General features: G+C 40.7%; 1 protein-coding gene across 2 annotated transcripts in view; it reads left to right on the forward strand.

Annotated features, from left to right (window-relative positions):
- Nucleotides 1-11,918, forward strand: part of grik3 (glutamate ionotropic receptor kainate type subunit 3) — a 99,930-nt gene extending 88,012 nt beyond the window's left edge. Inside the window, exons 13-16 of one of the 2 annotated variants that reach the window (XM_030103701.1) lie at nt 5,583-5,800; nt 10,057-10,282; nt 10,563-10,813; nt 11,504-11,803. In XM_030103701.1, coding sequence (XP_029959561.1) covers nt 5,583-5,800; nt 10,057-10,282; nt 10,563-10,813; nt 11,504-11,698 — 890 coding nt within the window. In that variant the 3' untranslated portion in view covers nt 11,699-11,803. Of the gene's footprint in view, nt 1-5,582; nt 5,801-10,056; nt 10,283-10,562; nt 10,814-11,503 lie in introns of both variants that reach the window. The other variant, XM_030103700.1, reaches the window with a different exon arrangement.
- Nucleotides 11,919-12,265: the final 347 nt, after the last annotated feature.

Here is a 12,265-nt window from a genome sequence, read left to right on the forward strand (position 1 = left end):
AACTGAGATTAGTTGTGTCTTTTTTTGTGTCTAGTTAAGAAACAAGTCGTGACTTTGCATCTTTGTGCGACAGACTCCACAATTCACTCAAACCAACAGTTCAGTTCCGTTCAAAGGCGTCATTACTATGAAGCAATTAACAACTGGCAGAAGCCCTGAGAGTGTGTCTTTGTGCGATGGCGCTACAGAAGAGAAGCTAAGTGCAGGTAATCATTCTCATGGGAAAAGCCCGCTGCTCTCATGTGGAGGTGATGCATCGCTGGTGGGGGGGGGCCCGAACGCTGCGGAAAAACCAGGGCATCGTATTTAGCACAACGCACTACCGAGTCCACAGAGAAATACCGTTTCCCCCCAGGATGGCAATTCAAAAGGCATCATTAGATGCAAAACAGTCTGTTCATTTATTCAAGGGAGAACCACAATGTCAGAGTGACTTCTTTATGATCCCCCTTTAACAAATGTATGCAAAGGTGTTTGTAGTGGCTTCAGACTCAAGGTCTATACATACTCCGGGAGAACAGAGACATTCGTTCTTTCTTCCAAGGCTGTGGGAACTTTGCACTGCCGCCTTAAAAAAGGCAAAGAAAATAAGATGTGGAGCATTTATCAGCCATCGGTGTATGTTGATGAATAAAAACTCATACAAACTGAAAGTACTAACTGAAAAGATAGAGTACTGTATTCCACTCAGTGACTACTTTTTCTCTGGATTTAATTGAATTTACGGATATATTTGGTACCAGAAAGATGTACTTTACACTATAACATTTTTTTTGTGAACAGAAGTAGATAAGGAGCAAAGATTTTCTCTTTAAAATAAGCTTAAACTCATATTGTGGACATACTAGGTAAAGAAAGTCTGAAATTGAATGGCATGATGCAAATTGTACAAAATATATCTGTAAAAAAATCTAATTAAAATTAACAAAAATGAATGATTTGTAAAAGCTTGAATTATTTGTTGCATTATCTGTAATGCGTCACTTCCACTCCTATAGCAGAGGAGTGATAAAGCTTGTTAACCGCGTCAAGACTTCTGCTCCAGTGAACATTTAAAAGCTACCTGCTGTTCAGAATCTGTGGACATGTGACTGTTTTACACATGTGAAGCAAGTTTAAAGATGAGGCAATGAACAAAGACATGCATGCACCTCTGGCTGTAATGCATCCTCATAGTGATAAATATCAGTTATTTTTCTCTCAAGGTTTATGATATCTGATAAAATGTCTTATGACTATTTACCAGTTAGTACAGTGTGAGTTTGAGTTACATAAGTTAAAATCCATACTCTGTTGCTAAAATAGAATTCATATTCAAATATTAAAATACTAAAACAAAGCCAAGAGTGAGAAAGAAAATGCCTTAATCTTGCCGTGTTTTTGATTGTTCAAACCACAATATGGAGAATGGGGCAAATTTCCTTCCATGTCTTTTCGAAGGACAGTAAACAAGGAGAATGTTGGAATTCAAGCGGTGCAAAGGCAAAATCCTCACGGAGGTAAGAGGAACTGTCTGCACGATCATGATTATCAAGGGGAGGTAGTGCAGCGTGGGGCGTAAAAATATCCTGCGGATTCTGCGTGCGAGCTCACTGCATGCTCCGTGATGGGAGCCTTGTCTTGTTTTGTGTTTTTTTTTTTTTTTCTCCTTTGTGAGGAACAGGTTTCTCTGGGTGTGAGGCAGACGGAAGAGTTTGGGTGCTGAAGAACTTGTCACTGAATGTCACATAGATAATTAAAAACATAAGTCAACCTTTATAAGCCTATTAAGAGTTTTGAGTGTCATCCTGAACAGTGTGTTATCATTCCAGTCTCCATCAACTGTATCCGTCCCCTCCTCACCCCCGTCCTCGTCCACAGCCTTGTCACCTCCCGCCTGGATCACTGCAACGCCCTCCTCTTCGGCCTCCTTCAAAAGTCCCTCCATAAACTCCAGCTGCTTCAGAACCCTGCCGCCCGGCTCATTATTAAAGCTCCATCATTCCACGGCGTCGCCCTCATCCTAACCGACCGCCGGTCAATCAAAGAATTATCTGTAAAATCCGCCTGTATGCCTACAAGTCCATCCATAGCCTGGCCCCTCCATCCCTCTCTGACCTCCCGCATGCTGTCCCTCCATCCCTCTCACTCAGATCTCCCTCCTCCATCCACCTCGCTGCACCCCCCGCCGCCCCGGCACCACGGGGAGCATAGCCTTCACTCGTTCTCCCCCCCAGCTCTGGAACTCATTGCCACACGACTTCTGTACCTCCACCACTCTCCCCATCTTCAAATCCAACCCCAGCGCTCATCTGTTCAGCCTGGCCTGCTCTCTGTAACTGCTTCTCGTTGTCCCTCACCCTCTGTAATGTATGATGCCTTTCTATCCTTTTCATTCCACCTGTATCTTCTTGTTATATTCTCACACAGTGACCTTGAGTGTCCTTTTAAATAAAATGCATTATGAAAATTACCATTATAAAACAAAGTGCATGTCAGTAGCAATGTCAGTGTCTTCTCTGTTTCATGCAGCTTATTAAAGCAGTCACAAGACATGTCTGGTTCCGAAACACAAGTATGTACCAAGTACGTCCACAAAATAAATTACTTCACTATCTCACTATGTCACTAAAAACCATCAAAAACCAGAGTTTGACAGTTTCCCACAATGTTATTAAACTCAAACCCCCAAATGTCACTTTGATTTAAAAATCACATGCAATGTCTGTTTAATAAAATTGTCAAGAAGTCAACTGAAACAGCTTCTATCTTTCAAGAGTCAAGCCAACAACACTTCCATGGATGTCTCATGAGTTGAAGAAGCACAAAACAAAAACGTCTGTTGATGCATTCGTCCAGTCAGATTCACACTTTGCCTTGTGATTCTCATCCAGGTTGTTATTTTCTTACTAAATACATGTGTTGTATGAAAACTGTTAGTATGGACTAATTGGATAACGCTTCTGCTTTTTCTTATCCAACCATTATAATGTCATTCTCCTCACGGTTAAAGGAAGCCACGGCTGCAGTGATTCACTTGATATAATATTGACAGATGGCAAACATCCCTTTTTTGTATACACGTGAGATTTTGCAACATATTTTCTATTAAATAAGCTAATGTTATTTTATTCGATACTAAACTGTATTAGTCTAATTTGGGCCGAAAACCCAAACTTGTTTTACTTTTAAGACACTTTCATTCTGCTGCTGTCAGCATTTTGCACAGTTTCCCTCTGTGTATCTTACGTCAAAACCTTTTCCGTGATTTTCTTGAACTAAATCTTTGGCCTTACCACGCGTCTGCTTTTGATAAACATATCTGAACTGATCTTTAAATTTCAAAATGACCTTTATTTTGAAGAAGCATTGCAGCCATGCATGAGACAGAGGTGTTTTGTCAAAGACTTCCTGCGTTGCCTTCTCTACAAAAAAAACATTTCTCTTGTTTGCAAGAAGAGACAAAGCCTTTCTCAAAGAATGGAGTGGGATATTGACACCATTTTATTTCCCTGGCACCCTATGACTGATCTGCTTTTTGTATTTATTAGAGTGTTCTGATGCAGCGCCGTATATAGTCCCCTGCTGACAGCAGCGCTTTATAGTGTGGAATTCAATTGAGTTACCCGTTGCTTCACTTTATTTTTAGTGCAACCAGAGAATGCATCTGGATCTTCCTTCTCTGAAGTCAGAGTGAATTAGGGGACGCTACTGTCTCCCCTTGTTGGTAACCATGTAGAGTCTTTGTCAAGCCACAAAGGACAAATCCAATCAAATTTGGTGGAAGAGGTTAAAGAGCAGGCCACTCTGCCCCCCTTCTGCAGCTTGTTACTCTTCAGAATTGCCCTCATAAATCTTCTTTGGTAAAGTAACAGAGTGCACAAAGCGCAAGGGTATTTTAAAGGTTGTCAGAGATGAGATATAAAGTAACTTTAACGCCAGTCAGTGAGCCATTGTGAACACGGTATTACTCAGCAGAGGAACACTCAAAGTCCACACTGATGCAGAGCTGGACTGTCACTCTGGTCGGGAACCAGGTCTTCATTTTGCCTTTTCAGTTATTTTTATTCATGCAGGGAAAGCTCGATAAAATAATGCATTCAAATGTACATGCAGTAGACACAGGTAGCAATGTGTGATTTAAAAACAATTTCCAACAGGAATGAAAGTTGTATTTTATCAAAAGAAATTATTGGGATTTGAATGTAATGTGAGAAATGCCATTCAAAATGATAAATGACTAAGTGTACGCAGTAAAGCTAGCTGGCAACAACCAATAATATTATAACAGCCAATAACATAATATCTGGCAATAATGTGATAATGTGTTTTTCAACATCTTGGACCCTGTAACATAATAACGTGCAAATAGTGGATAAGATTCATTATATTAATAACATTTTGTAATCCAAAAAAAATCCTGATGTAATAACTGCAGCCAATAATGAAATGGCACATAAACAGGCTGCATTTCTTGGAAATGAAAATGTTTTTGCTGGTTTTATGCAGCTTGTTCTTCTAAAGTGGTTACAGGGACCCAGTGGTCATTTGCACTCATTTAGCGTAAATACTGTGTAGCACTTTTTTCTCAATCGCAGTCGTAAAAGGTTGATTACTACTTTATTAAATTGCTGCTCAGTTATTATGTTATTGGCTTTATTATTTTGTGAATGTCCAAAATTATGTCATTGACCATTATTACATTATTGGTAGTTCCATACCTAAAGTCTGTTTTGAAGTAAAAATAAAGAGAAAGCAGGAAAAAGTTTGTTTGAACCACAGATTTCAAACTGAGCAGCAGCCACATATTCAAGCCACTAAGGTATTTTTTTTAATGCAACCTACAATATGTTTACTAGGCTCTATTTAATTATTTCTCAGCAATTCAAGGGGAAGATGTGAGGAATAGCGAATGATATAAAAACACATTTACACAAGGTAGCACATCACATTATTTTGGCAGCAGGTTCACTGAAACTCATTTCAGACTAATGAGTCAGTAATAGACTTTGATCGATCACAAATCCCGCTAATTCTCGCTAGATAAAACCAAATTGTTAACTGAACGCTGGCAGTGTTTTGGCAGTTAATCACTGTTAACTATGATTACAGTGGGGAACCACTGCATGCAGCAGAAGCAACACTCCCGAGTCACGCTTACACTGTAGCTATGGGACAGTTTAACTTTTATCATACAATGACAAAGCAGCAGATAATTAGTCTCACAATAATGCTTCCCAGTGTCACAAAGTCACAATTATTGCTATTTTAAATCTGCAGATAGACATCAATTGATAAAAGTATGCACACTTGATGTGCAAATCTGAAAATGCAGGTTTTACTGGGCTGATTTTCCTCTTCTGAATTCTTCGCCTGGAGTGTGGCTAACCTGCCAAGCTGGCTTCAGTTCCTGTTTCCTCCCTGACAGTACCTTGATCAACACTCCAGCCACTGCCAAAAACATTTGCAGGCTAATTAACAAAAATACGAGTGATCATGTAACTGCATTTCTTTAATTCAATTACAATACTGGCAAGTACAATTTTATCGAGTTAATGACTTAAAAATCCTTTCTCTCTCTCTCTCTCTGCGATTCCACTCAGGCTCAGAACTGATGCCCAAAGCCCTGTCCACCAGGATAATCGGCGGGATCTGGTGGTTCTTCACACTCATCATCATATCATCATACACGGCTAATCTAGCAGCTTTTCTCACCGTGGAGCGAATGGACTCGCCGGTGGACTCGGCCGACGACATCGCCAAGCAGACCAAGATCGAGTACGGAGTGGTCAAAGACGGAGCCACCATGTCTTTCTTCAAGGTAAACGTCTGATCATAAGAACTGCTGATATATGTAAAATACAGTCATTCTCTTAATAGGCAGCTGAATGCTGGGAATGCACACAGAGGTCTGTTTTCTGTATTTCTGCACTGACTGGCCAAACAAAAATCGCTACATAATTAAAAGAAAGTGTATTTTAATCAACTTTGTCTCTGATACTTGGCTGCCTGTGATGCAAAAAAGTAAATGAAAAAATGTCCAATTTAAATCCAAGTACAGCCTCCGTATTCGGTATTGATGTGTGTCCATTTTTTGTTTTAGGCAAATTTAATTTAAAGAATTAGATAACAGCGTGTTTCTGTAGAAGCAGTATAGCATCATGTACTCCCATGATGAGCAAAGTCGTTTTGCATAATTCACAAGTAATTCTTTTCTGAAGAGACTCCAGATACATGATGCTTTAAGCAGAATTGTGCGCTGGTTGCTGCCATAATATTAAGTTGCAACGGAACTCTGCTGTATATACCAATTCCTGCAGGAATAGTCAGGGAAGGAACGGCTCCATCTGTCCATCCTCCATATTGCTTTATCCAATGACGGGTTGTGTGGGGGGTTGGAGTCAATTCCAGCTGACAATGCGGAAAGGCGGATCCACCGTGAACAGATCAACGGTCAAACAAAGACATAGACCTGGCGGTTCATGAACTCCCTGCAACTCTTGTCCGTATGTCTTACAACTCTGAGAGATTTTATAAACCATAATAAATCATTGGTTACACAGATAATGATGGGATTATGGTGATTTTAAGCACATCTGAATCAAAAAAAAAAGTTTGAATTTATCCGAATGACAGTTAAGTTGAAATGATTGTTGCAGATCCATCAATCACCTCTCAAACTGTTTTTGTGCTGCGGGAGGAAACTTGTACGTGGATATACACAGGGGCATCATGCAAACTCCATGGAGAAAGAGGATACTTTTTATTTTAGTTTTGAACCCCCTCACAGCTCAAACAAGTAAAATAATAGCAAAATAGTAGAATATGTGCTAAGAAAGAAGCAAAATGTGTTGGACTGAGAAAGCATTTACATACGTGTGTGTATGAAATTCCAGCTGGATCTTAATTCCCAAAGCAAAAGAATATTCTTCTGCTTCTTGCCTATCTGTGCGACGTTTGATGTATTCCTGATGCCTTTTTTTTCCTTTTCTTTTTCCAGAGTTTCAGCATTTGCCTTTAGGGTTCTTGAATTTATTTCATTATTTTCAGATTTGCTTTAGATGCTAGTGCGGTGCAGAGCAGCATTTGTAACAGGGTTATATTTTCTCAGAGCAAGAAAATGAAAACACTGCACATTTCTGTTGAAGACAGTCCATACATTTTATAAAATTCAATATCAGAAGAAAAAAAAAAATACATCGCCGGGCATCTGGCCTAGTTTTATGCCTCGAAATTTTGAAGTTGAGCTCATGAATGCGTTATGTTTTATTGTTGAATGTGCTGAATGCACTGCGTGCTGAATACTAAGGCTTTGGTTATTGCATGCAAGCTATTAAAAAACACGGGGATTCAGTTACTAATGATACTGTAAAGCTGCCAGGTTTTTAAGATAAATGCAGCTTTTCAGGAGAAGATGAATCAACCTGCCTTTCCTCTGTGAAGCTATGCAAAGGCAAGTTGCCTTTAGATCACCCGCTGCACTTTGAAAATCTGGAGTTGTGGTCCTGGCATCATAAATAGAAGGAGACACAGGTGTCTAATTACCCAAGGCTCAAGTGCCCTCTGCTCTCTCCTGCTCTTACAGAAAGGTTTAATGATGTTAACTCAATGAGGCAGAGAAGCATGATAAATACTGACGAGACCAGGGAGTAGATGAAAGCTTCGCAGATGTATGTAAATGGAGGCATTTGGTATTAAACTAACATTACAAAAAAAAAAAAAAAAAAAAAAAAAAAAGGAAAAAAAAAATCTTTGAAACTTATATTTGCTCTCCCATTCAGTGGAACGCAGTGTGAGCTGTATATTGAAAAGAGGCCACTTGAATCACCAGCCACCGGATAACAGATGGCTAGTTGTGAGCCAAATGCTGTTTTTTCTTTTTTCTTCATGACATGGAAACAAGGATTCATGGGGAGAAAATCAGTTGATATTGTGGCAAAGCCCACCAGCGGCAAATCTGTGCCTGCGGGCATTTCTCCTATTGATCATTTCCAATTTGATTCACAACTTCCACCACCTTCATTATCCATTGGATCAGTGCACAGCGTTCCCTCTTGTCACATACGCTCCCCTAATGCAGCACAATCCTGCTATTCAATGAATTAATGATTTAATTAATGAGCAGATTTTTTTGTGAGACACAATCTAAATACCAAGTAAAGCCATTGGTAGAATTTATTTGATTACAATTTTGCAGAAACAAGCTTATTGAATGAGAAACGATTCGCATTTGACTGGAAACTACAGAAGCATATTGCATTCATTTAAAAATGAACATTTTTTTTCTCATGTCAGCAGCATCAGCAATTTATCTTTATTGAAGCTCTCCACTGTGTTGAGTGGCTCACATTAGTCACAATATACTATTTGGAAAATGTAATAAACACAGGCAAATTGTCAAAGTGTTAGCTTATTTTATTTATTCATTTGTTTACATAATTTCTTCCTGTAATTTGGAAAATCAAAATCCCCCAAATATTTACGCATGGAAATCTATCACTTTCAACATTTTTAATACAACATGCTTTTGTGCTATGTACACAGAAGTACACAGTGTCAACAGTATGAAAGCTCTCATTTAAACTTCAAGGATTTAAATGCAGTCTGTGGTTATACATCCAAATATAACAACAAAACCTACACAAATCAGCCATAATGACATAACTGACATCTGGGGGTGTCAACGTCTACACATGTAAACTTAAATGTTCTCCCTAGTTACCTGCATACATAATAGATGCATAGAGGACACTGTTGCACTTAAAAAACAGCAGCAAAAAAAAAAAAAAAAAAAACACAGCCACAGTCACGTTGACGGTGACTAACAACAGGCGGAGCACTGCATGGCACTTTTTGGAACAAGCTACCAGTGAAAATACTGTTGAGTGTCGACTGTATCAGGCAAAGCTGGTTTACAACAGCAGCATGGGATCCATGAGAGACCACCGGCAACGGAAACACCCCAACAAGCTGGAAGTAGAGACTGCTGCTGCCAGTATCGGCGCTAGCAAGCTATTGACTAGCGGTTCACAGGCTAGCATGAGGGACTTTACATACAATTCGAAGAAATATGACAAGGCATGTCGTGAAACAGCTACTTAATACCTGAAAGGGTGGCCCTCAACATGCTGCCTGTGTCAGTGGTTGAGGATGGAATGAGCTTTTTTGTCTGATAACTAACGATACTGGTTTAATTCAACAATGAGGTATTTCAGTGAAGACAGAACCCTCTAGTGGTTATTTAGTGCAACTACGGTAGAAAAAAGATCTCAAATCTCTTACGTGCGCTACTCTTAATAAAGTCATTCACGCTATGTAGTAACAAAAACCAGCATCAGCAGTAAGCTCCCCTGTGGTCAGATGCCAACTTGGCAACATTACGTCTTAATTACTACTTTTAAGTTTTCAATATCAGACTATCATAGCTCAGTTCAGAACAGCCGCCACTGTGCTTCTGTTGGAGTTTACAATAATAGAGTGCTTCTTATAATAGCATCTTTCACAATTTGAAATGGCTTATAGTCTTTAGACAGTAATTATCTAGGATTAGGCATGGCATAAATGTGACCTCGTAGAAAATTGCATGAAATACCACACAGCCTGATGCAAGACTAATGGCAAGGCATTCTATTATTGCTGCTTCAGTGGCACTTATGAGAATAGATGTGTGCAAAGCTTCAATTTACTGTCCTTTAATCCTCTGGCAATGGAGATCTGTAGGTATCATCATTTAAATCGATTCGCTCACCAGGTAAAGAAACCATACTCCCATTGGGGTAAATGACCAAATAGGCTACCATGTGTGTAATCGCTCACATTTTAAAATGGTGCCAGGTTCTTCTTGCATTCTTTAGGAGTACAGAGGTGCTAACGTGATTTCATGGTTAGCAGTATTTCCAGGTTCCACCCTGGGGGCTCTAATATTTCAAAGTTATTTTTCCTTCAAGTTCAACCTTTTTAGCAGTGAAAGCACTGTATATTTTTCAGCTACTTTTTCCTCTCCAACAGCAAAGAGAGATTGTTCAAATGAGCTTCAAAGACATTTTTCTTTTGAGCCTATCTTTCTATGCTTTGCAGAAATCTCGGGTTTCCACTTTTGAGAAGATGTGGGCCTTCATGAGCAGCAGGCCACGGACATCGCTGGTGAAGTCTATCGAGGACGGGATTCAGAGGGTGCTGAAGTCGGACTACGCCCTCATCACCGAGTCCACCACTATTGACTACATCACCAGGAGGAACTGTAATCTGACGCAAGTGGGAGGGCTCATCGACAGCAAGGGCTACGGCATCGGCACTCCCCTCGGTAATGGCTCGCGGAACGAACTCAGATTATGTTAGAAACTTGCAACTCATAAAACAAAAAGTCATCATTTTTTATGGGCTGTGTGTGGCTTTTGAAGGAACAGGGTGAGAGACTGTGTTTTTTTTTGTTTGTTTTTTTAGATGCAGCAGCAGCATAAAAGTTGTTCTTTTTTTTTAAGTGACAAGTCAAAATGTATGCCACAACATGTTTATGAACCTTATTATCACACGGTCCAGCTGGTGTTTCTTCCAAAGTAAAATGAGCCTTATGTTGCTTCCAGGCTCCCCGTACAGAGACAAAATCACCATAGCGATCCTGAGCATCATGGAGGACGGGCGCCTACACATGCTGAAGGAGAAGTGGTGGAGTGGGAGCAGCTGCTTGGATGAAGAGCGTCGCGAGACAGGCCCCATGGGTATCCAGAACCTGGGTGGTATATTCATCGTGCTGGCGTCGGGCCTGGTGCTGTCTGTTTTCGTGGCAATTGCTGAATTCATCTACAAGCTGAGGAAGACTGCAGAACGTGAGCAGGTACATATCCATGTAAATTACCTGAAGAATATTTGCTTAATTTAATCCTTCACCTGTGGTTTGGAAGGATAGAAAATTAATCCCGAATTAATTCAATTAGACTCTAGTGGGATTTCAGTTTGTTTTATTTGATGATACTTCTTCCACATAGCTTCTGAACCAAAGCTGTGCTGTATTCATGGGTTTTAGTTCAAACATGTTATAAAAGGATTTGCATGCCTTTGGCTAATCCCCAAGAGTACTTGGCCATAACACCACAACATTTACTTATTTTAACAGACATAATTGCAAATTGGAGCATGGAGAATTAATCCATTATTAGTCATTGGAGCTGTGAGAATGGCATGAACCCTTTTACTGTCGTAAATTACTAATTTGAGTCATGCTAAGTGAGTAGCTGCATGCGTGCTCATGCACTAGTAGTTCACTCTCTGACACAGCAGCGATAACCAGCCATGCACAGGCCCCGTGCGGCGATGCTGAAGTCTGAGAGATCGCCGACAGCCACGGATGCTCACTCACGTGCACACACACCAGCGTTAACGCAACATGAAAGTTCAGATTCGTTTTTTTTGTGCTCTGCAGACTGTTGACACTCTTCTGCTGTCAGAACAATTTAAACCTAAGGCATTTACCCCCCGTCCCTTTTCCCCTCTTTCCCGTCTCTGCTCCCCTCCCCTTTTCGCCCAGAGGTCTTTGTGCAGTGCCATGGTGGACGAGATCAGACTGTCGTTCACCTGCGAGAGGCGGGTGAAGCACAAGCCTCAGCCTCCAGTCATGGTGAAGACGGATGCGGTGATCAACATGCACGCCTACAACGACCGACGACTCCCAGGAAAGGACAGCATGAGCTGCAACCCTGGGATGACGCCCGTGTTCCCATGACAATGTGCTCCCCGCCGGGAAAGAGCCTCCTGAGCAGCGTGTCGGGGGCGCTGCCAGAGACGAGAGACAACGGCATAGACGGGATCACCAGATACTCGATTAACCACAGTGACATAGGGACGCTAACGAAGCACGGGCAACTCAAAATGGCAGCATCAGCCACACAGGTATGACAACATTTACCACTGTAATCCAAACTGAAGGAATATCTGAGGGACGTCCTGGGAAAAAAAAAAAAAAAAAAAAAAAAAAAATCTTGCCCTCAGAGAAGGAAACCGTATTCCCCCAGCCCCCAAAATTTGTTTCAAGTCTGATGTTTACCTGCGTGACAAAAAAAACATGAGAAAAAAAACAAAAAACTGAGAATTTCTCGTTCGATGAACACACCGAATATTTCATCTGGAAGATCACCTAAAGCAAGAGGAAAGGCTTTGTGGACAACGGCAATAAATGACAGATATACAATACAGGGAGGACGAGGGAGAGCAGCGTTCATTCAAGTTTTACCCCCTTGTGAAAATCCAAATCAAACTGGAGCTCGGACATCTATCCTGTTGATTTACTCAC

This window comes from Salarias fasciatus, chromosome 11, assembly GCF_902148845.1.
Source record: "Salarias fasciatus chromosome 11, fSalaFa1.1, whole genome shotgun sequence".
NCBI classification, from domain to species: Eukaryota; Metazoa; Chordata; class Actinopteri; order Blenniiformes; family Blenniidae; genus Salarias; species Salarias fasciatus.